Here is a 25,662-nt window from a genome sequence, read left to right as displayed (position 1 = left end):
TGTTGGAAATGCTGGAAGGGGGATTGGCACATGTGCGACCCCTTCTCAAAGGTTCCTTATTTCCTCATTCTGAGGTTTTTGAGTTTTTCCTTGACCCTGTAAAAGTGTAATAGTAATTTGTAGTTTGTAAAGCCCTTTGAGATTTGTGAATATGGGCTACAATTGAACATAACTTGACTTGATTTAACAGACTGAGGTTTCTTATTCAGACAACTTCTGGAGTTGTATTCATCGCGTTGAATTTTAATACCTTTTTCAAATACAATATTTCATGTTCTGACACATTTGTGTTACAAAACAATAAAAGACATCATAGACATCATAGCTAGTGCCGATAGCTTGTCTTTCATCCTTGCTCGATGTGGGGAGAACGTGCACGCCAGAGAACACAACATACCGAACCTGTGATTATGATAGCCACCATCAGAACAACATTGTTTGGAATTGTAAAACCAAATCTATTCTTTTCTTTAGTGAATACGCCAGTGACGGTGATTCAGATATGACGAAAACCCAAACTGAACAGGTTTTGGTGAGTTTTGTTTCTGTTCTCTTTTAAGAATAGAAAGGTTTCTTTGATTTAATAAGAAAAAAAATACTTATGGTAACTGATTATAATTTAAATCAAGTTTGAGATGTCCTTTAAATATGTAATACCTCTGTTGATTGTACTTTATATTGTTACTTGACTTGCCTTATTCTGTGTAAATTTACAAATTATTGTAACAAACTTAGGATTTTTTGGTTTGAACAAATTTATTGACACTAAAAACAGAAAACAATCATGACAATCTCAACAGCAATTAAGCACATTCACAATATTATATTCCAATATTACGTTTTTAACAGCAAACACAAAGTGAGGTTTGAACAAACCTTCTCGAAAATCAAACATATTCACAATTTCATTATATAACATCTTTGTTAGTGTCAATAGATCCGTCCAGGCCAAAGTCGATTGTCCTCGGTCTGAACAAATCCACCGACACCAACAGCAGCAAAACACAGCCATCAAGCATATTCACATCTTTTTTATATTTGACAATATGACGTGACGATATGACGTTTTAACATTTTTTCCTGACATTTTCAACATCAATTAAACAATTTCAGAGTTATTTTCTTTTAACAGTAGTTAACCAGCGTGTAAAAGGCAATACTATTGTGCAAGGGCATAGCTCTGCCATCCCACCCTCCCAAGCAGCATTCTTCCAGTCCTCTGTGTGGGTCCTTTCCATTCTGCGTGGGTCCTCTCCCTTCTGGGTTCCACAACCCAGGCCGTTGCTGCCGGGACTCCCACAGTGTAGCTCCGGCTCCCCCCTCCGGGTGGGTACAGACGAGTCTTCTTTATGGCTGCGTCCTAGGCCCGCCGCTCGCAGATTGTATGGTATCTGCAGCCATTTGGAGCACAGCCACGGGGGGGATCTGCCTGCACCTCCATACCAGCAGGTTTCTGGAGGTCCAGATGGCGTCCTTGATGGCGGCGAGAGTGAGCCAGTCCCTGGCAAAGTCGTTCCGATGCCTCCTCGACCGACTCACCCCGTAAAGCACGTACTGTGCATCAGGGACCTCTCCTGCTGGCAAGTCCGGGAACTTTCCTAGTTGTTCGGCCATTGTCCACAAGACCTTGGCAGCGCTGCACTCACAAAAAAGGTGCCTCACCGACTCCTGGGCGCCACAGCCAGGTCGAGGGCACGTCGAAGTCGCTGACATTCCTCGGTGGTGCATTACAGCTCTGACTGGGAGAACTTCATGAGCCACCATCCATGACAAGTCTCGTAGTCTGTTTGGGAGGGCAGGATGATTGACGTTGCTCCAAACCGTTGTGGATTCGCCAAACGCAAGCCCCCGCACAGGGCTTACTGTAGCTCGCTCTTGCACAATAGCAATAAGGGCCCTGTGGTTTTGTAAAGTGTGACATTCTTGTGTTTCCAAATCAAACTTCTTCAAAAAATCCCGGATAAAGAGATGTGTTGGTGGCAAGTTAAACGAAACTGGAATCAAACGATTGTCTGGTACAAGCTTTAGCTTCCGCAAATATGAGCCCATCCAAAAACGAGTCATTGCTTGACTTTTCGGGTTGTTGGGTGGGCCCACAGCGTTTTGGAAGTGGAGAGAGACATATTTGCTTCCCAGGAAAAGCTGGAGGTCAGGCACTCCTTTCCCCCCTTTTTCCTTTTTCTTTTTCATTGTATCTCTTTTTATCCTTTCCCACTTTGAGCCCCAGACAAAGCGAAAGATGGCTCGGTCCATTTGTAACAGCACGTTTCTTTTAGGCATAAAAATTAAACTGATTGACAAAAGCATTGGGAGGATGATCGCTTTGATGATTAGGACCTTCCCCTCTATTGTCAGTTTTCTTAGTGACCAAAAAACAAGTTTTTGCTTAACTTTCCTTGTCACGTCATCCCAGTTGGTCTCGCCTCCTCCATCCGCATTGAATTTTATCCCTAGGATTTTCTGGTCTGTCTTTAACACCGTCAGCGGGAGTCCTGCCTTTTCTGTCTCTTTCCACATTCCATAAAACTTCACTTGTGATTTTTCTCTATTTAGCCTTGACCCAGACGCCCTCCCAAACAGGTCAGTCAAGTCAAGGGCTCTTTCAACAGATGCGCGGTCAGTACACAAAATATTAAAATCATCCATGTACAAAACACACTTGGTAATTTGTCCCCCACTTCCTGGGATATTGATGCCTTCGACAAATCTATCTTTTCTTAACATTTGTGCCAAAGGTTCAATGCAAAGAACATAGAGAAGGGGAGACATAGGGCAACCTTGACGTACACCGCAGTTGATCTCGATTGCTTCCGATAAATTCCCGTTAATCATGAATTTGCTGTAGATGTCTCGGTATAGCAGTCCTACCCAATTGATGTATTTTTGGGGAAAACCACATTTTTGCAATACCCTGAAGAGGTATTGGTGCGAGACTCGATCAAAGGCTTTTTCAAAGTCTAGGTTTAGGACCGCTAGTCGCATGTTTCTGTCTCTTGCATAACAAATGGTGTCACGGATCAGCATGAGACTGTCGCTGATCTTCCTTCCCACAATGGCACAGGTTTGGTCTGGATCAACCAAGTCTCCCAAGACAACAGACATTCGTGTTGCTAGAAGCTTGCTGAAAATTTTACAGTCCACGTTTAAAAGCGTTATGGGTCGCCAGTTTTTTAAGTCAATTTTGTCTCCTTTTTTGTGCAATAGAGTAACTATCCCGATTCTGAAACTGTCTGGCATATGGTCTCGACTGGAAAATTCGTTAAAAACAGTTAACAGATCTGGTGCTAAAATATCCCAAAAAGTCCGGTAAAATTCGAGGTTGAGTCCGTCCTCCCCGGGTGATTTGCCTTTTTTCATAGTCTTTATGCAATCATTCAGTTGGTCTTGGGTAAAGTCCGATGTTAAAAAGGGGTCTTGACGCACTGATCTTGAAATATGATCTAATACATGCCCCATTTCATTCTCATATGTTTCTTTCTTTTCAAATAATTTTTTGTAGTAGTCTTCGACCAATCTGGTTATTTCACTACTTTCCTTTGTTATTTGCCCGTTTTCGTTTTGAAGTTTAAAAATCCCCTCATTTTTGCCCATAATTTTTTTTAAAAAGTAGCGTGTACATTTTTCCCCTTCTTCTATTTCTCTTTCTCTGCTTCTTATTATGATGCCTTTGCTCTTTATTTCCGCCAAAGCGTTTAGTTCTTGTTTGATCTCTTTGATTTCATCATTAAAGTCCATCCCCTTTTCTGTTAGGATGAAATAGCGTTGGAGTCTTCTTTGTAGTCCCGACATGCGTTTCATCTCTTTGAGTTTCTTGTTTTTCCCTGCATTTTTAAAAAAGGTCTGTGTTCGTTTCTTTGTCATTTCCCACCATTGTGCTCGTGAATCATACGAGTCTTGAAGGGTCTGCCAGTCTTTGTACAGCTCCCTGTATTGTGCGGCTAGAGCCTCATCCTCCAGCAGGGAGCAGTTTAACTTCCACAAACCCTTCCCAACAGTCATACCTGAAGGAAATGAGAAAGAGCAGGACAGTAGCAAGTGATCCGAAAAAAAAACTGGAATTAATCTTGCATCACTCTGTGCTAAACCCCTCGTAAATATGTAGTCTATTCGAGAGGCTCTGGCATTGTCACTACTGAACCAGGTGAAGCCCTCCTCTCCTGGATGTATGGATTTGAAACAGTCCACCAGTTTAAATGTCCGGCACATGTCTTGTAATAAAGTTGATGTTTTATCTACTTTAAACTCCTCATCATTCCTCTTTCTATCCTTCCTACTTAGGATGCAATTAAAATCTCCTCCCACGATTAGTGGTTGATGGCCTAGCATATGCGACTGGATGTCCTCTAAAAGTTCGTACCTGAGTTGTCTGTCGGCATGGCCGTATATGTTAATGAGGTTAAAATCATTCCCTATATAAGAAAGTCTTGCTAAGATTGCGCGTCTGTCTCTCATCACAGTACTCCCCTTTATGATGAGTTGAGGGTTGTTTATTAAAATGGCTACCCCATCGTTACGGTTTTCATTCGAGCCACTCCATAATGACGGATATGGCCAAATCTCTTCCCACTGTTTATAATTTTTTAGAAAGGGGATGCAGCATTCCTGTAGTAAAAACACATCCGTTCTGATAGTTTTTAAGAACGATAAAACACTGTGAGCCTTAACCTTTGATCTCACACTTCTCACATTGATAGTAGAGAATGTAATGTTCATAATTGTTGTTAAAGTATTTAAACTAGTTAGACAAAACCGGGGGATCTGAGTCCATTCTTTGGTGATCATCGAGATCATCGAGAGTGTCACCTGTGTCAGACACATCACTTAAGAGTAGTACCTCATTTTGAGACTCACCGGGGAAAACTCTGGGACCCTCTGACTCTCTGTCTGTGGTTCCAGGTCTTCCCCTTTTTTCTGGGTTAGGGGGTGAGCCAGAGGACCTATCAAAGGGTCTTTTACTTCCTTGCCCACTAAGGGTCAGATTTTTTCCCTCCCCGACTTCCTCCGTCTCAACTTCATACAGTTCCCTTGTGGGCTTATTCACCGGCAATCGGCTTTCTTCTAAATCTCTTATCTTTGTTTCTGGTTTTTTCACCACTCCCAATTTTGTCTTACTTTTACTCCTCTTTCCAGTGCCCGTATGGGTTTTTGGAGAGTCATTCGCCTTTTCGATTTGTTTGACTTCTCCAAATCCCGGCAATGGCGTAGCAAACAAATTTGCTAATTTGAACTCTCTTCCAGGCCATTCCTGATTAATATGTGTTTTCGGAGTGGCAGTTGCGTTTTCTATTCGTTTGTCATGTCCAAATTCAGGTATTTTATGAGAAATCGAATCAGAATTTCCAGGTTCTTCCTGTTTCAATTTTGATTCTCTGGTCTCTGCTCCAGGGGTTTTGGTAGGTACATCTGTTTTTTCAATTTGTTTGTCTTGTCCAATTTCTTTGTGCATTTCTTGATCAATTTCATTGGGTATTTCCATAACTTTATTCATTTCCTGTTCATCTTCATTGGGTATTTCTATAACTTCATTAATTTCTTGTTCATTTTCATTTTGTATTTCCATGACTTTATTAATTTCATTGTCTTTGTTATCTTTATTCACTTCATTGTCTTTGTGACATTTATTCATTTCATTATCTATGTTGTCTGACATCATTTCATTGTCTTTGTTGTCTTTGTTAACTGCCTTCCTAGCTTTCAATTTGTTAGCAAACGAATTCGGGCAGTTTCTAAAGAGGTGATTCGTTTCTCCACAGAGATTGCATTTTCTGCTATTGCTACATTCCTCAAAGGAATGTCCAATTGTTCTGCACTTTCCACAAAAAATTCGATCACATACCTCAGCCAGATGCCCATGCTCACCACACTTGCGACAGAGTTTCGGTTGCCCTTGATAGTGGATAAAGCCACGGTTTTCCCCCAGGAATATAGTCGACGGAATTTGTTTCATTCCCTGAAAGCCCTGAGGATCTGGCCGTAGTTGGACTGGTACCCTCCAGGCACCATTCCAATAGCCTTTCTCACACCTCACCTTCATAGCCTGGCCTTTTACTGAGCAGTATCTACTCAACCAATAACAGACGTCATCAGCACTGATCATTTCACTAAACATTCTAACAACGACAATCTTGTTAGTATTATCAGTCAGCTTCTCCACTGTAAATCCTGAAAACTGGGACCTCACTCCCTCAAAGCGATTCCAAAACTCTTGATAAAGAGCTGCCGTTTCAAAACTCACATCAAAGCCTTTGCCAGAAGTCATTTTTATGACAGCATGTACCTCCTCCTTTTTAAACTTCAGAATCTTTTCAACAAACTTGTTAATAAAATCCGTCCTTGACATTCCCTCCGAAATTGCCACAACATCTTTGAGCAAGAATCTCACGCAGTTACGTCTCCGCCCGCCGGTATAATGCCCGGCCATGGCAGGACTCGGCTGCTTTACTTCTAACTATGTTAAAATGGTTAGAATTGTAAAATTAATAATTAACAATCCTCTTAAAACCGACGCCAATGACAGTATAAACGCATAGAACGAGCAGTGCTAACCTGATGCGTCCACCATCAACAAAGAGAGTTTTATTTCAAGTTTTTTTACACGTGACCTTAGATGGGTCAATGTTTTCAAAGTTCATTCTGACTGAACATATTCTTTTGCTGGCCTTTTCAAAGGCCAGGTTCTTTTCTCTCCCGTGAAAATTCCTCAATACCTTATACCTGGCATGGGCAACTATTTGGAGTCGGGGGCCGCATTGGTTTAAAAAGTTTGGCCATGGAGACCTACCCAATTTTTTGTTTATGAATACATGCAGACATCCATCCATCCATTCATTATCTGCACCGCCTGTCCTCAGTAGGCCCGCGTTGGTGCTGGAGCCCATCCCAGCTATCATCGGGCAGGGGTCACCCTGAACTGGTTGCCCGCCAGTTGCATAGCACACTGAGACAGACAACACAGTTGTTGTTGAGTCACTCAAGGCGCCTAAGGTAATCCTTAGTAGCGCTAGACTCGCTCGTGGGGGGCTCCGTAGTTCTCCGAAGGAGAGGGGGCTGCGACTGTGCCGCCAGGCCTGACGGGGTGTGACCCGTGTGTGTGTGACAACACAGTTGCTCATTAACACATAGGGACAAGTTAGACCAGCCTGGACCACCTGACACACGTTTCGGAGTGTGGGAGGAAACTGGAGTGCCCTAAAGAAACGCACGCAATTTTTTTTGTTGGAAAAAAATCCATGATTCTAATACATTTTAATAACATTTATTTTTTTATTCTCCAGTGAACTTTGAACTCATTTCAACTTTGAACCTTTTATACTTATATACAGTACACACACACACACACACACACACATTTATATATATATTGTTGTTTTGTCTCTTGTGTGCCCTGCGACTGGCTGCCCACTGCCCAGACACAGCTGGGATGGGCTCCAGCACTGCTGCACACAGTATATATACACATATATATCTTCTGTGCAACTAAGTGAATAAGATAGAGGTAGGTATTTAAAAGTTAAGCTTCAGCCTACTCCCGTTCGGCACACACTGGACGAAAGGACTATTCGTTCTCCTGTCCCTTGCACATCCGCTACACTGCGCATGCTCAGACGGCGATTTGCGGTTGCGCCAAAAAGGAGAGGATGATGCTAGCTGCCAGTGTACATTCACTGCTGCATTCACAACAATAACACTATCGAAATTAGCTTCGCCCTTTACATTTTCAGTGGATTATATTGCAAACACGTCTTGGAGTCGTGCATTTTGGATCGCGCATGTTCGTCGTTTATGTTATGGGACTACGTCTACTGTTGACAATGGAAACGAAGAGCTTTGCATATTTTCAAGACTGTTTTGCAGGAGCAGAAACTAGAATCATGGCTGGCCAGCTAGGCCGCAGATGGATGTTTTGAAGCAAACAATAAGTGAATTTTGAATACAAGACACTGCATATTGGGTTCCCTTTTACAGTTTGAGGGTGGCTCAAACTGTCCAGTGTCTAACACAGGATTGTCACCGAGTTGTGTCCCTTATAGGGCGGCGCGTAGACTAGCTAGCGAGTCCGCTAGCTCCCCAACCTTGACTGCTTCATGCCGTCGTTAGTCCATTAGCTGGCTAACGATTTCAACATTTCCGGGAAAGCATTCTGTTGCTCAGTTCATTTTAAATCGTACAATAACATTGCTGGAAAAACGCTCACCATCGCGTACCCATTCGAAATTGGGATTGTCCATTGATTTTGGTACTTTCGCCCCGGATGAATGTGGGACAAAATGGAGACCCCAACGATTGTGTACGATCTGGATACATCTGGGGGTTTAATGGAGGTAAGGTTTTTCGGCCCTATAGAACAGTTTGCCTTAAAATATTCTTAGGAATGTATGTTGAAAAGTTATGTGTAATAGCTGTACATTTAATGAGGCACACCATATTTTATAGTGTTCAGTACACACCTCAGGGAAGGGGCAGATGAGCCCACACACTAGGGCTGCACGATTTGGGGGAAAAACTTAATTGCGATTTTTCAGACTAGTATTGAAATTTTGATGCAATTTTCGATTTTTTTTTAAAGTGCTATTTTTTTGGTCAGTCCTTATCCCTTGGAAGCAAGACTTACCCGTTCGTACACCCTTCTATAGTAGGGTCAATAATTAGTGTGTGTGTGTGTGTGTTGGCATTATGTTATACTCGTGTTTTACGAGGAACCCTTCGAGTATTACAGTATCACGACTGTTTTTATTTTCAATTATTTTAAAGAATAACAACCGATGTGGTCATTTTTGATCCCACTTATACAGCCAAGCTTTAATAATAGTGACAAGGCCATTAGACTGTTGAAAAGCAAATACGTGTCTGTATGATGCCTTCAGTCACTAGTCTTTTTGGAGTCTCCAAATGGCCACTTTTGGAAACGAGTAGACATACCTCTAGCGAATGTGCAAAATTCTAGTGTTCAGTTTTTTCAGGGGTAGCACGGGGGTTGGGTGGTTAGCGCGCAGCCCCACTGTGCCGAAGTCCGGGATTCAATTCCAGCTATCACAGCCTTCCTGTGCAGAGTTTGCATGTTTTCCAGTTTCCTCCCACATTCCAAAGACATGCATGTCAGGGTAATTGACTTATCTTGCATGTGATTGTAAAAAAAATAATCAGGCGAGAATAAAAGCCTACTATTTCTGTATGTTCCAACTTAGATTGTTCATGTTAGTAGAACTTGCAGCGATTATTTTAGTTAGGGACAAAACTTCAACGTGTTACCTTTCAGAAGAGACCAAAGCCGCCCAGATTCTCCAAACGGTTCAACAACAGCATTCAATTTACTTTGGGTACGTCTTGGATTGCGATGTTACATAAATATACAAGATTATCAAGAGGTGAAGTTTAAGTAAACATCGCCCTCCTCTGGTGAGCTATGCTATTTATAAATCCATGAAAAAGGTCGCGGTGCTATGCAATTACACAATCGTACTACATCACATCGCAATGTCGATTGGGTTTTTGTTAATCTTCATACCCTACCACACATTACGATCAAGTCAAGCCAGTTGCCACAACAATTGACACTTTACACTACGGTAACAAGATGCCAACGTGTTTTGTTGGGCACAGTCAAAATAAATGATTAATGTAGAAAATGGGAATAAGTGCTGTCGTTTGTGATTAAATTAAATGTATTCCACTCGTGAATGGGTTCTTCACAAGAATGTTCTCATTACATTCACGAGAGTCCAGTGAATCTATCGGTGTAAAATATTTACATTAAAACACATCTTTAATGCAGACAGATTAGAAAAAATACCCCCAAAAGCATTCCTGTATTGTTTGACGATACTTGTTGTTAATCTGTTCCTTTTTGCTCCATAATTCCCTTTTAAAAATAAACAGACTTGTCAGAGGATTTCCAATATAGCCGTTAACCTCTGACCTCTCGATTGACACCACTTTCGACCCATTACACAATTAGTGTACTTCTGGAAGGAGAACAACTCTCACAATGTCTGAAAATTGGCCAAAGTCAAATACACGGATACAGAGGTTTTAAGGCTGGAAGACTGTCGTCTCCAAATGGTGACTTTTGGAAACGCTTTTACATACCTTTAGAAAATAGTATAAAATACAATGTTAAATTTTCAGATTTTGATCATATGTGAGGTTTCATGCTAAGATACCCATGCTACACTTCTGAGCAATTTCAGCGTTCATTTTGGTGAGATTTTTGTTGATTTAGACTTTTTGGTCCTTAAATTTAAAATAGCACACTTCTCCAATCGGTTGGAAACCCGAATTAAAACAGATGGTGTTTTTTTGCTACCGGTGGAAGTTTTTACCAGCGGTCAACAAGGGCCACATTCACTGTTATGTTGAAATATCTGAGTTGAAAACTCACCTGCTGAGCTACTGTGTCCATGTTTGGGTTTGGGTTGATTTTTATTGCGCGCAACTGAAATTTTAGTCCTGTAATTATTAAATCATTGAGACAAGCACATTGTTTAAAATCATCTGACTTATGTTGTACAATTTTAAATTTTTAAATTTGTGTAGTTGTTGATTTTCTTTGATCTGAGGTAGTGGTAAGATCTTGGGCCCGAATTTTGGCCCCGGTTCGGGTTTAAAATGTCAAATCACCAGGTAATGCCGTTTGGGCTTCTCTCTAGCCAGTTTTTTTTCTTTTTGTGGGGGAACTACACAGCATGCACTTTCTTTTACTCAAGTAATTGTTTGGATAAAGAAGTGCCTAACAAACCATCTGTTTAACTCAAAATCACTGAAACCAAAGAAATTTTCATCCTCGGTATTGGGGTAAAAGACGGACGTCAGCTGTCACTTCTGCCTCTTGCCTATAGCTTACAAACTTTCTGCTTTTTGGCAAAATCTTTCACTATTTGCAGCTTGTAACCTGCAGAATTTGATTTTCTTTTTGGCGCCATTTTGTTCAGTTTCACTTTCGCTCGCTGCATGTTACAGAGATGTGCTCTTCGGCACTAAACCATTCATTTTGGCGCAGCGCATAGTGCACACTTGGTTTGAAGGACTCGGCCCCAAGTAAACCCCAAGCTGCGTAGTTCAGCCAAAACGCACAGTTCGATGTAGAAGTATGCACCGCCGGAGTAAAACTGTGTTTACTTAAGTGGCCAATTAAAGCTTCGGGTTTATTTCGGGCTCACTTATCAAATCAAGTTAATCCGTTGGATTGGGGTCTATATAACTGCGACTCTGGCCGGGCTGATTTTTTTTTTTTTTTTTTGGGCCCGATTTTACCTCTAATCTGTGGATATGCCTTGATTTACCTCGTTGACCTTCTCAAGTTCGTTCTCCATTTTCACAGTGTTGTTCTTAAGTCCCATGAAGTCTTTTTTGATATGTCATATCTTTCCGCACATTCTGAAGCTCTTTTTTTGTCACCATCAGCATTTTTCTCAATTTTCTAAGGATTTTTCTCCATTTTTTAGTCCATCAAAATGGAGAAAAACTTTCCATATTCTCTAAACGGTTCAAGGAAAGAGTTCAAATTACTTTGGGTATGTCTTGAATTGGAATTTTAGGCAACATTTCTAGGACTATTTACACATCCAATTAAGGTGCCACGATTTTTTTTTCTTATTACGATTTTTTTCGACCAGTTTTGTATTATTGGTGCGATTTTCGATTTCAAAAGAAAAGTTCAATTTCTGTGGTAGTCGCCTTTTTTGCTAGTACCTAACCCTCCTGTTGTCTTTGGGTCAAAATGACCCACCACTGTGTTGTTAAAAAACAGAACAATCCCCTTGAATGGCATTTTATGTAACTTTAAATGTTATGACTTTTTTCTAGATTGGTCCCGACAGTAAAAAAATGAAATTTTGTTTTATTTCACATTTCCATGTAAGCTTTATAAAAAAGTGAAAACCCAGGGTTTAATAATATTGACATGCTTTAACCTTTAAAAAAACAGTGCCCTCTACTGGGGAGATTTGTTATGGTTGCTGTCTACTCACACAAGGCTTAAACCGCAGTGTCTTGCGATTACACAATCTCACGTCACATCACAATATTGATTAGATTTTGTTTAATTGTGCAGCACTACCTCAAATTACTTATTTTCATTCATCTGAAACTTGCATGTGAAAAGGTTAAGCCTCAAAAATGTGCAATTTGAAAACTAACCCACGGTTTAAAAAAAAAACATTAAAGTTACACTTTTTTTTAAATCCCAACATCCATCAAATCACAACATGCTACTTCAAAACTCAAATGTTCCAAATTTAAAAATGAGACCTGGCTTGACTTTGTCGTCTTGTGTAAAAGCTTGAATGGCTGCAGTTGACCCTTTTCTTTTAAACTTGCTTAGTGGGAATGGACACAGTGATCCTGGTGCTACTAAACATAGGGATGTATGTTTAAATAAGTTCCATATTCTGGAAAAATGACTGATGACTGTGAAATACATCCACAGCAAATTCAAACACTTCTCGCCCCCCCAAAGTCTGAGGAGGTTGAGAAGAGAAGCCGGAGGTTGGGCAGAGAAGCCCGAAGAAGCGGCAGGGCTACAAACCATGACACCTGCGATAGTTGTAGAGAAGGAGGGGATTTGTTGTGCTGTGATCACTGTCCTGCTGCTTTCCACCTTCAGTGCTGGTGAGTATCATTATTTTCTTGACCCGAAACGTCAATTACCTTAAACCAATCAGAGCTGAAGGGGAAAGACACCCATTCCTACCGGATAAAAATGAACATCATATATCTTGTGTGACTGGGAGGGAAACAAAATGAAATGATCTGCATTTATATAGCGCTTTTCAAGTCAATGACTTCCCAAAGCGCTTTACAATGTGCTCCACATTTCCCAATAGCGGCCTTGCAGCCATGTAAGGCGCTAACCTGCTTGTTGGGGGCATTAGGTGTTCAGTGTCTTATCCAAGGACACTTCGACATGTAACACGGACGAGCCGGGATTCGAACTGGGATCCCTTGATCCCAAGATGAGCGCTCTACCTCCTGAGCTACTGCCGCAAAAAACTGGTTCATTAATTTATTTGGTGCTTGAACAGTGTCGTTATCATGTTTTATTTTTTTTTAATTGACCAATGTCACACAGGAAAACAAAATAAACTGAAAATTTCTTTTTTTGTAAAGGTAAGAGTTGATGTTCAATTTGGTCGTGAAAAAGGTGGCATATCTGTTACTGAAAAAACATTGCCAACTACTCAGTTTCCTGACACCTGTTTTAGTTGGTGCAAGGGCTGCAGGATTAACCGAATTCTAACTACGGTGGGGGCAACAAACGATCACCCTGCAGGCTGCAATTGGTCCCCTGTTCCAGACTGTCACTATAATTAAGTAAATACACAAAATAGCACAGAACATGCACTTCAAAAATAAAAAACCGCATCGAAATTGCAATACTGATCTGAAAATTTTCAATTAGGTTATTTTTTTTTTTAAATCGTGCAGCCTCTAAAAGAAAAATCACACATGGAAAATATAAAGACTAGGGCTGCACGATTTAGGGAAAACACGTAATTGCGATTTTGATGCGATTTTCAATTTTTTTAAATGCCTTTTCTGTGCTATTTTTTTTTTGTCAGTACTCAATCATATTGACATGCGTAACCTTGAGAAAACAGCATTCTCTTCTGGGGAGCTTTGTTAGCATTGCTGTTGACAATTTTTTACTGATTGATTTATCAATCAAAGTACAGTACCTACCTACCTGTGAATTGCAATACAGTAATCCCTCGGTTATCGCAGTTAATGGGGACCAAAACCACCCGCTAAAAGTGAAAATCCGCCAAGTTAGCGACGCCCCTTCAAAAATGCTTAAAAAATTATTATTATTATTTTTTAAATTATTTTATTTTATTATTATTATTATTTTTAGACCTGCGAAGCTCTAAACCCGCAAAAGTGGAACCGCGAAGTAGCGAGGTCCCACTGTAGATAGCACTTCAAGCTCATTAAAATAATGGTCCAGTCCACACAATTTCCAAAATAAATACATATCGCAAGATTTCAATTATTTCTTTGGACATGTCTTCATAACCAAAAAAAGTCAACCCTTCACATAAATAACATTTGAAAAAAGGAAATACAGTGGCTTGCAAAACTATTTGGCCCCCTTAGACTTTGTGACCTTATGCCACATTTCAGACTTCAAACATAAATATATAAAACGGTTATTTCTTGTGAAGCATCAACAATAAGTGGGACACAATCATGAAGTGGAACACACTTTATTGGATCTTTTAAACTTTTTTTTACAAAAAAAAAAAAACGAAAAAAGTGGGTGTGCAAAATTATTCAGCGCCTTTACTTTCAGTGCAGCAAACTCTGTCCAGAAGTTCAGTGAGGATCTCTGAATGATCCAATGTAGATCTAAATGACTAACTAAATGGAATCCACCTGTGTGTAATCAAGTCTCTTTATAAATGTACCTGCACTGTGATAGTCTCAGAGGTCTGTTTAAAGCGCAGAGTGAATCATGAAGAACAAGGAACACACCAGGCAGGTCTGAGATACTGATGTGCAGAAGTTTAAAGCTGGATTTGGATACAAAAAGATATCCCAAGCTTTAAACATCCCAAGGAGCACCGTGCAAGCAATAATATTGAAATGGAAGGAGTATCAGACCACTGCAAATCTACCAAAATCGGGCCGTCCCCCTTATCTGTCAGCTCATACAAAGAGAATACTGATCAGAGATGCAGCCAAGAGGCCCATGATCACTCTGGATGAACATCAGAGGTCTACAGGTGAGGTTGGGGAATCTGTCCATAGGACAACAAACATGTGGAAGAATGCTCTGGTTAGAAGACACCAAAATCGAACTTTTTGCGAACAATGCAAGACGTTATGTTTGGCATAAGCAGCACAGCTCATCACCCAAGACACCATCCCCACAGTCAAACATTGTATTGGCAGCATCATGGTTTGGGCCGCTTTTCTTCAGCAGGGAGAGGGAAATGGTTCAAATTGATGGGAAGATGGATGGAGCCAGATACAGGACAATCGTGGAAGAAAACCTGATGAAGTCCGCAAAAGACCTGAGACTGGGACGGAGATTTGTCTTCCTAAAAGACATGGTCCAAAACATAAAGCAAAAGCCACAATGGAATGGTTCACCAAAAAACATATCAAGGTGTTTGAATGGTCAAAGTCTCGACTCTAATCCAATTGAGAATCTGTGGAAAGAACTGAAAACTGCTGTTCACAACCCTTTCATCCAACTTCACTGACCTCGAGCTGTTTTGCAAGGATTAATGGGCAAAAATATCAGTTTCTCGATGTGCAAAACTGATAGAGACATACCCCAAGCAACTTGCAGCTGTAATCGCTTCAAAATTTGGCGCTACAAAGTATGAATTCAATGGGGCTGAATAATTTGGAACACTCACTTTTTCGTTTTTTATTCATTAAAAAAAGTTTAGAATATCCAATAAAGTGTGTTCCACTTCATGATTGTTGATGCTTCACAAGAAATTAGAGTTTTATATATTTATGCTTGAAGTCTGACATGTGGCAAAATGTCACAAAGTTCAAGGGAGGCAAATAGTTTCGGCACGTGATCAGCGTGCAGACGAAAACTCGACTTGCGAGACCAAAACAACAATGGCGGATCTGCCTGATGAAAAGTTTGGAGTGCGGTAAATCTTTGTTAAAAAAAATTTAATCGGGCAATAATGACAATTTTGTGTCAAAAAAGTTGCGTCCCGGGGTTGCACGTTGATCTGACACTATGCGTCCCCAGCAAAAATGATGCGTCTAGGGCGCAGGGACGCGGGCAAACGAGAACACTGCATATTTATCATATATAATATATTTTTAATATATGTTTTGAATTTTATTTAAAAACAGGCAACTATCTTTTTTCTAACCATAGTGACCCACCTCTGAGTGAAGAGATGCTTCCACCAGGAGAATGGATGTGTCATCGCTGCAATATTCGAAAAAAAGTATGCGGTAAAGTTTTATCCTTCCACCAAAACAATTTTATGTTAAGAAATAGTGAGATCCTGTTTAAGGTTTAATATTTTTCAAATATTTGTTACAGAAGCGAGAGCAGAAGTCTGAGCCAACTAACGGCCTGCTGGAAAAGTCCTCCGCTAAGCGCCCTTCCTCTCCATCTACGGAACTGGAACTTGGCGCCGGACCATTGCGTCTTGATGGTCTTCCTCCGGGGGCTGGAGCAGCTGGGCCTGGTCTCCGCGTGGCTCAGGTACGCCTCTTGGACCGTAGAAGTAGCAGCCGGCCAAGCAGCCGTCCGGGCACGCCTACTTCCAATACTTCGTCAACCCCCACCCTCTCTGAGGAGCAGAATGACGTAGAAGATGAGGTGGCTGAGGATGATGTTCAGAGCACTGAGTTTGAGAGTACTGTATTGTCTTCTCCAACTCCGCGCCTTCTCAAGAGGCCCTTTCAGCTGCTCATAGCAGCTGCTCTGGAAAGAAATCCAACACAGTTCCAATTACCAAATGAATTCACCTGCACCACTGCATTGCCAGGTTAGACCGGACCCAAAAACTAGGGATGCACGATAACATTTTCTTTTTCCCCACAACTGATTACTAACCAGTAAAATTGTTTCTAAAGACCGGTAACCAGTAACTTGAAAAAAATTGCATCTTATATTTAGAATCAAATAATAACACACACACAGTCCAAATATTTGTCTGTGCATATTTTCTTTATTCACAATTACAGTAACATAAAGCCCAGGTAAATATGTCTCCAAAAGGTAGCGGGCCAATAATAGAACCATCATCACTGTATCCCCGCTATCAATCAAACCTTACTTTGTCAATAATAACTCTATAACCAAATATAATGAGCACCATTATAATGGCATATAGATTAGGGTGTGTTCATTATTTTATATTACATTATTTGTAAACATTTGAATTACATTCATACCTTGGTTTATGAAAAATATATCACTTATTCTAATCAGATGGCATTTGCTAAGCTGCACCGTAGCTATTATGAATCACATAAACATGCAAATGTTGATGCATCGAGCAAACGCAACGTTTGGCAATTGCCACCTAAGAGGTCCCCAATAGTGGCGAACGTGTAGCAAATTTAACCTAGTGATCACTTGCTAATCATTAAAATCTGTACAGTACACTTTTTGTATATCTTAAAAAAAAATAAACAAAAAGTGAATAACTATAAGATGGGCTTGACTATTTGGTGTTTCCGTTTCTGCTGCGTCAATTTAAGTGGGCACTTGCGCACGCTTAGCCCCATGTTAACAAAAAGCTTTTCATTCAAACGTAAATGTGTTGAAACAGTTTGTCTAACTGCTATGGCGACTGCGAAACAACGATGTAAAAGTTATCATATTCCAGCAGTGTCATGCTAAGATATAAACCCTCGAGAGGCGTTCGAGTCACGCATGTCCAGACAGTAGAATCACAACAGTTCAGTACACATCCTGAGCCACATTTGTTTGTTGTGCCACTCCGGCATGTGCCAAGCCATATCTCCAATGCCTCACGCATGTGATAGAGAAGTAGAGAAGAAAACCAACCTAGTTGTCTTCCCCAAGATTACCGTGTTATCTGCACTATAAGGCGCACACCCCAAAAACAGTTTTTTGTCAGATATTTTTCAAACATAAGGCCCATCAGACTGTAAGTCGCTACAGTGGAACGTCAAAAAATAGTCAGATAGTTCAGTCAAATTTACTAACCCTTTAACATTCCGGCGGCTCGCAAAGGAGCAAATACGTGTCTCAGACACATACGGACTGTATTATGTCACCAATCACTCAAAAATGTCATTCCATATATCATCAGGAAGGTTAAACTTATTGGGATTCAAGGAATGCCAATCGTTTCTTAGTTTCTATTTTCTTTTTCGCTGGGAACTGTGGACAGCAAAGTAAGAATTTCATTGGGCAGGGAAACGTGGTTCTTTACTGTGCATATGACAAAATGACTAATCGCGCAAAAGGTCACCCGGTTTGATATGTATTTCTAAAATAACAACTTATTGGACATGACACTCCAGTTTCACACATTCACAGTGAGGTAAAGAAACCAAGAAGATAAGGAACAGAGAAGATAAGGTTATAAATATTGTTACTTGCAATTACCACGTCTCTTGAATAGGGTTAAATGGACTCAGTCAACTACAAAAAAAAATACTAGAAAATTACAGTGACCCAGCACTAGTGAACTGTTTTCAGAGCAGGTCAGCTGTCACAACGTTTGAGAGCCCTGCTGTAGAACATCCAAATATAAAGAGAAACATAATTGCTTGAAATCATTCTAACAAGTAGTGCCGGCTGGTGGAATTTTCCAGCGAGGCTCCAAGGAACAAATTCTCATGTCTATATTCAACTTATTTTTTTTGTTTCACCTAATAACTGAAATCATATCTTGCTGGTCACGATTCAATAACTATCAGCCGGATAATTATCGTGCATCCCTACTGTAAACATGAAATGCATGTCAATGAATACTCACAGTTCACTTCGGGAATTATTATCACACTGGTTTGATAACAATTCTTTGATCTGTATTCAGGCAGCAGTAAACGAAGGAAAAAGGAGGAATTACTGGGGAGGCCGTTCAGGCGATCGCAATACGAACTGGATCCGAATGGTCTGGTACCATTACCAGTCAAAGTCTGTTTTACATGCAACAGGTATTTCCAGACACACTGTACCCCCTTTATTTGAATCAACCTTAGTTGAAATATCTTAAAAGCCTTACAGAATAATCACAGACCGGTGTGCCTAGTTTCAACTTATTTTTCATTTTTATTTTATTATCATTTTTGATAAAGGACTTAGACCGCGAGTTTATCTGGAGAGATACCGCAAATAACAAAAAAACCCTAATTCAGTATTCTCTTTTTCTTCTAAAATTTTGTGAGATAATTGAGGAGTTAATTTGGTGCAAAAGTAAGTTGTATCTGCAAAACCAAAGCTTGGTAACCGGGGGGAAAATGTGGGCTTGCATAAAAGTATTTTATATCTGTTTCTCAGCTATACTGAACCAGTTACTTTAAACCCTTGTTAAAAAAATGTACTTAAAAATGAATTCAGAGATACCTTTACATATGAGCTGCTTGGCATATGAGTTCATCAATTTTGTATGTAGAGATATGTATTACTGTATTGTAAATAAGAAATATTTATATGAATTATTTTTTTTCCTGGAGCAAAATATTAGGAATAGAATAGAATATACCTTTATTGTCATTGTTACAAAATGGGTTAACATATTGTGACAACGAAATTGGGCATGACACTCCAGTTTCACACATTCACAGTGAGGTAAAGAAACCAAGAAGATAAGGAACAGAGAAGATAAGGTTATAAAACAAGGAGGATAAGGTTATAGTTATTATTTACACAATATTTACACAAAGAAATGACGGCATGTAGGATGTTACATATAGTTGGTATCGTAAGGGTTTTTGCAATATTCATTTGGTGCAAAAATAGTCAACATAGAGCAAAAAAAGATTCAACATTGTGCTAGGTGAGAAGTAATCATAGTGCAGTCAAAATTGTGCAAGAAACATAGATGTGTATCTGAAAAAGTAATCATGTGTACCTGTGAACATGTCAACTTCAGGATCCGTACAGGTGCTTGAAATCATTGGAATTGCTTGAATTTTAATGTTGTGTTGTAAATGCTTGAAATTATTGCCACGTTTCCTTGGCTAGGTGTTCAAACAAGGGTTATAGATCAATGATATGGTTCCAGTAAGGATTGGGGCTAGAGTTATCTCTTTTCAAGAAACTGCCAGTGAAAGAAGCTAACACTGCTAATCTCAAGCAACATTTGGAGTCCAGTCACACGGTATGATTCGCCGAGCTAGTTGGCTAAGGAAGGATGGCAAACAATGCAGAGGTTGCAGCTTGTCAATTAGACATACCTGGAGTTTACACATGAGTCATGACATACAAACAAGACAATGTAAAATGGTGCATGATAACAGAATGTATTACATGGTACATTGCTACTAAAATGCTGCTTTCAATACATTTGACAAACCAGCGTTCACAGACATGCTTTACTAACTTTGAAAAGCTGCACGTCCCACCTGTCAAAACAATTTTTAGTTTACATGTCCATATTTAAGTTGATGTCATGATAAGTTTAGAGAAATTGTATGTTTACTTCCTTTTACTGTTAACCAGTCTTTGTTTTAAAAGCCTAAGAAAACTTCAAGAAACGAGACATTTGTGTGCTGCTGTTAAGTGATTTCACTTTAAATGTGTTGAAATCTTAAATGCCTCTTTGGTTATCTTCAAGTTATCAGCTCTGCTGTCGTATTCACTTCAATTATGTGTGTTGAAATTACAGTATTTATTACTGAAATGTGGAGGGTGTTATGAGTGCACTGCAGAAAAGAGGTCTAAAAATAGTGGAAGCTAGCGCACTTGTTGGTGATAGGAATAAGTGGAGGGGCGTTGTAAAAGGATAGTGGGCTGTTAAGACGTGTTCTAAGGGATGGGCAGGGCACCTGTATGATGCGGCAGGGGTAAACCAGTGAAAGCTGTCGGTCCCTGCTGTTGAACAGAAGAGCGTGTTGTATTACCCTGACCCGAGTGACATGGCCGTTTTCTTGTGTCCCGTTTCATCTGGGGGGACGAAGGCATGACCATGCCGAGGTGCATAACTTGTTTGGGTGTTTAAATTTTCTTTGGTTTTGTTTGCCTTAGTGTCGGTCACCCCTCTCGAGGGACATGACCAGGGTAGATAGATAGATGGATAGATACATTGATAGAATTACTGTATTGTGGATTTAAACAACTTACCACCTGTTACATAACCTGTGCATTGTTCTTCGAAAGGTTTTAATCTAACAGGCTGAACAGAATCTTAAAATAATGATTTCTTGTTTAATTCTTGACTTCATTTTTTGACCATTACTTTGCTCTTCTTTATCAAGGCGTTCAGTCCATGTAATATTAAGCTAAAATGATGAGTAATCAGGTGTGTAGGAGCAGTGATTGATTTGGAAAAAGGTGGGAGTTTGGCTCTTAGTGACTGGGGCTCCCTTACATATGCATTGTACTTTTGATTAGTTTTCTGTCATTTTTGTTACTCCTTGCAGGAGTTGTAGGTTGGCTCCTTTGATGCAGTGTGACTACTGTTCTCTCTTGTTCCACACGGACTGTCTGGACCCACCACTTACAGCTTTACCTGCTGGGAAATGGATGTGCCCAAATCATGTTGAACATTTAGTGGTGCGTGATGTACAAATGTGGGTAAATTCTTTTAATGGCTAAAATACAACGTTTATTTTTCCCAAAATGTTTTTGTTTTTAAGCTAAATCAGGAGAGCCTTAGCTTGTCCAGTCGTTGTCAGCTTTTCGATGACTTTCAAGACAGAATGTCCCAGCATGCTGTCAAGTTGGACTTTCTACACAGAGTACATCGGCAGCTCTCACTGAAATTTCGGAAAACACAGCAGTGCAACAAAAAGACGATCAAGGTAGATTTAAAATTTCTTCAGTTAAATTGAAATCTTTGAAAAAATGCCTTTTCTGTTGTGCGGCTCCTACATGTTAAAAAAACAACTAAGGTTGTTGTTTGGTTTTAGGTACCAAATGCCATCAAGTTTCAGTATAGGAATCCACCTTGCATTCCACATCATGCAGGCCCACGCCAATTCGAGCATGTTTGTGGTGGTGTCCCTGAACTTAAGACTACAAAGCCAATCGCCACTGATGCTGAGCAGCAAGAGGTATGATGAGGTTAAAAAAATTCAACATTTCATTCTACAGGTAAACCATGAAGTTGTTGTTTTACTGTGTTTCTGTAATCTTTAGAATTTATTTCTATGTTTTCACATCACTGAGTTGGTCGCACTTTTACCCCTCTTAATGGTTTTGTCAGTACAGCATTAGCACATCATATAGTTTCATCTGATGAATAGAGTAGACGGGTGTTTTGCATTTCAACCGTTACTATTATTATTCTTAAATTACTTGTGCATGTTGCACGAATAATTACAACAAATGTTGAGCTCTAATCTCATAACCAGGTAGAGACAATAACATGAATGATTGGTAGTAAAGTCTTGTTAAAGCTACTTGTAAGGTAAGTATTGCTCTAGTTCAGCGGTTGGCAACCCGAAATGTTTAATGAGCCATATTGGACCAAAAAAACAAAATACAAATTTCTCTGGGTTCGCAAAATGCCTTATACAAGTTTTATAATAAATGCAACACATGCTATATGTGTATATATTATCAATATTAGCCTACTATGAATGAGTTGGATGCAGAACATCCTGTTTAAAATGATGTGACTACTCCGTTGTACGATACTGCCTCAAGTTTAACTTTGTTACCATATTAAGAAATTACGGAATATTTAATTGTTTTGATCAAATTGAAGAAATGCAATTGAGAAGTCCAGTTTTTGATGTCGTTTTATTTGAGGATTGGAAAAAAACCACAAACGTGCATATGGCGTCCTGTATCACAGCAAACAAGAGTGCCATATAAAGCAGCATGCATTTATGAATATAAAAAAAGCAAGCTTTTGAAAAGGTAAAGACAATACAATAAATGAATACAGTTTAAGTTAAATTTCAATGTAGTTATGTTTCTCATTCTACATTTGGAGTATCTGGCACACAAACGCCGGTTTGCTACCTGCCTGGCTCTTAACGCTGCCCCTTTAAAAGGAGCAGGGCTTGGGTTCCATAGCTTGGCGCTGACACGTGACCTGGAGAAAAAAAATGGAACAAAGGAGAAATGTGCGTATCTGAGTGAAGGGGTTTAAAGTAACTGGTTCAGTATAGCTGAGAAACGGTACAATTTTTTTTTACAAATCTACAAAAGTAAAAGTAAAAAGTACAGTGATGATGGTTCTATTATTGGCCAGCTTAATACATAGATTCGACAGCAAGCGCTAAGCCTGGTCCATCATAGCTACGGTACATACGTATAATAAGCGGCTGCCGAAACAACAACAGTGAGCAACTCTTTAGTCAAAATTCCTGATAGCATAGCCGTAGCATTTCCTCAGGATTACGCAAACCTCTCAAAAGTCAGTAGAAAAGGGTCTCAAATATTATATGCATTTATATTCATGGCATCCAGGTGTCCAAAGATCCTAACCTTGTAAGGAAGAACGCAAAATTTTGGTGATCTATGAGAAAATCAGAAGCCCCGTACTAGTTGTACATGGCAATAGATCCAGATTTGTGAGAGATAATTTTATATACAAGATATACAATGAGTGATCCAGTATATCAAATTTATTAAACAAGTGTAATAATTTCTATTTGCTACGAGTCCGTGGCAAGAAACATGGAAATTACATCACGAATTTCATAAAATTTGCATACTGGATCACGAATTGCACATACTATTCATCCCGTAATTCACAATTTAACCTCCATTTCGGAAACGCCACCTTCCCTTGTATTTGTTTTTGTCTAATCCTAACAAGGATGCAGTGATATACTCAAAGAAAGTGCAATAAAAGCGGCTGCAGTATCAGACTTCATGCCGGTAATGTAGACCGCATTGGTTACTGTGAATATTTACCCATTTACCACAAAATAATAAAGTTATCTGTTAATTTTAAATAAATTAGACATTATTATTTACATACATTAAATACTGGGATCCACTGAGTAGGCTGATCTTCGACTACAAAGTGACCAAAGTCACATCAGACAAAGTCTATGGCCAGAAGCTCATGGTACCATATTCTCTCACTGACAACTAACCAACTAACCGACCCAACAGCTGTGTAATAAAAATAAAACACTTAATGTTGAACAAATAACTATGTTTCGGTTCCCATCGATCCTTTGCACTTTGAGTTGACCGTGAAGCGGCCCGCATGCCTTTATCCATCTCAAAAAATTTTTGGTTGAGAAAAAGGGACGAAGGTCATCCTTACCAATCGTTTCGGATACCTCTGATCTACATTACTACTGCCCCAGACACATTGTCCAACCATTTTCATACAAAAACACTGTGTACGAGCCTGTGGATCACATGTGCATTGTCCGTGATAGAAGGATGGCCGACCTAAATCCACAGCCAAGGGTTGTTTTCTGCCTCGCGTTCTGATAAGTTGAAAACGAGCGGTCGGATCTATGAATTGTATAATACTTACAGATTAGTTTATTTAATTTTTTTTAGGAATTGATCCCATCCCTCCATCCATCCATTTTCTGCACCGCTTATCCTCAGTAGGGTTGTGGGGGAGCTGGAGCACATCCCAGCTATCTTTGGGCAGGGGACACCCTGACCTGGATGCCAAATCCTGGACTTTTGATATTCTTTGTTGTTTTTTGGAGTCTTTATAATCTGGGGTATAACTTTCCATCTGTCTAACAGATGAAAGGTTCTTGTGAGATATATCTCCAGCAAGAAGTTGCTATGGATTTTTAAGTATTTTATTAAATTTGACTGATCAGGTTAATCAGTTTTCTAAACCTTACTTTCAAGTTATAATTTCAATTTTGTCTTGTCTCTAACAGTGGCTCCAGGATGTTATTGCCCTCCAGTGCAGCATCATGCGTCACTTGTCTACTAAGCAGAATTATTTGTCTACGTTACTGACAGCACAGTCAGACTCTGCTGAAATCGACAGTTGTAAATCGTGTACAACAACCGAGGATGTAAAAAGTCAACCTTCTTTACAAAATACTTTTCGTGGACCCTACTCAAAACTTTGCAGTGTACATTACAACTCTGAGTGGTGCTCTTCAAAGCAGGATTCATTAGCAAAGCAGGTATGTCCTAAAGGCAGCATGCCACCCTGCTTAAACTTTCGTAAACATAGTAGACTTTTACCGGAAGAATGTCAACCTTCAAAAGGAAATGGACCATTACACTGTAACAGGAAGTCCCAATCTTGTGCACAGGAAGTTGCACAGAATAGACCCTTTCCAGACAACTTTGACTCAGCTGCTGCCTTTGACATGGTGAACCACATAGGAACCGATAAACTGAAACAGGAGCTGAAGACCACTGCAGAAAAATGCACTTCACAACATTCCCACCCCATATCGACAACTGCAGGCTCTCAAAGCAACAAGAAAATACATAGAAGCCAGGCAGAATTCCAGAGTGTGTGTATGAGCAGCAACATAAAACCCTCTGATTCCAACCAGGAGCAACAACCAAGCAACGATGAAAAGTTATCCTCAACTCAAGGTACACAGTGAACACACACTCTATCTTTCAACAGCCACATTGATTTGACATTTAATGTAGATTGGTACAGTCTCCATATACTGTAAGTAGTCATAACCCACTTAACCAGTTATTTCAATGAGACACTAAATGCAGCAGCTTTTGGAAATCTTGTTTGTCAGAATGGTGGACAATTTGCACAATGTACCTTGTTAAGACGACCTATAGTTGAGAAGATTCTCAACTCATCTGAAATAGTACCATATGCTAGTTGCTTCTTTCAAAATCCAAAGAAAATACAGTAATACCACACATACACCCCAGCATGCACCGCCCGAAAAAGTGTTAATTTACTTTCGAGTAATTGCTGAGCGGACGTTTACAGTGAAGTGTGTGATGTACAATCTTGATTTGTTAAGTTCTAGTAATTTTTCAGATTTAAAAGCTATTGTAACTTCTGCTAAAACCCCACTGCATTGTATATGACATAAATAACACACCAAGTGGTGCACTGTAAAAGGCAATTTTTTTACTGAAATAATTGGTTTGTTAATTTTATTGTG

The 25,662-nt window shown here is 39.8% G+C and overlaps 1 protein-coding gene across 3 annotated transcripts in view; it reads left to right on the top strand.

The window, feature by feature from the left end:
- The first annotated feature begins 399 nt into the window (after window positions 1-399).
- The window catches only part of LOC148357430 (PHD finger protein 12-like), a 45,575-nt gene continuing 20,312 nt past the window's right edge, over window positions 400-25,662 (top strand). Inside the window, exons 1-10 of one of the 3 annotated variants that reach the window (XM_088345882.1) lie at window positions 7,606-8,321; window positions 12,425-12,606; window positions 15,848-15,920; window positions 16,019-16,469; window positions 18,498-18,618; window positions 21,046-21,178; window positions 21,262-21,426; window positions 21,535-21,678; window positions 24,442-24,696; window positions 24,829-25,120. In XM_088345882.1, the coding sequence (XP_088202008.1) occupies window positions 8,256-8,321; window positions 12,425-12,606; window positions 15,848-15,920; window positions 16,019-16,469; window positions 18,498-18,618; window positions 21,046-21,178; window positions 21,262-21,426; window positions 21,535-21,678; window positions 24,442-24,696; window positions 24,829-25,120 (1,882 nt within the window). In that variant the 5' untranslated portion in view covers window positions 7,606-8,255. Of the gene's footprint in view, window positions 533-7,605; window positions 8,322-12,424; window positions 12,607-15,847; window positions 15,921-16,018; window positions 16,470-18,497; window positions 18,619-21,045; window positions 21,179-21,261; window positions 21,427-21,534; window positions 21,679-24,441; window positions 25,121-25,662 lie in introns of those variants that run through there. The other 2 variants (XM_088345881.1, XM_088345880.1) reach the window with 2 other exon arrangements.

This window comes from Urocampus carinirostris, chromosome 10 (genome assembly GCF_059441175.1).
Source record: "Urocampus carinirostris isolate Australia breed hairy pipefish chromosome 10, RoL_Ucar_1.0, whole genome shotgun sequence".
NCBI classification, from domain to species: domain Eukaryota; kingdom Metazoa; phylum Chordata; class Actinopteri; order Syngnathiformes; family Syngnathidae; genus Urocampus; species Urocampus carinirostris.
This window is presented reverse-complemented; position numbering and strand designations above follow the sequence as displayed.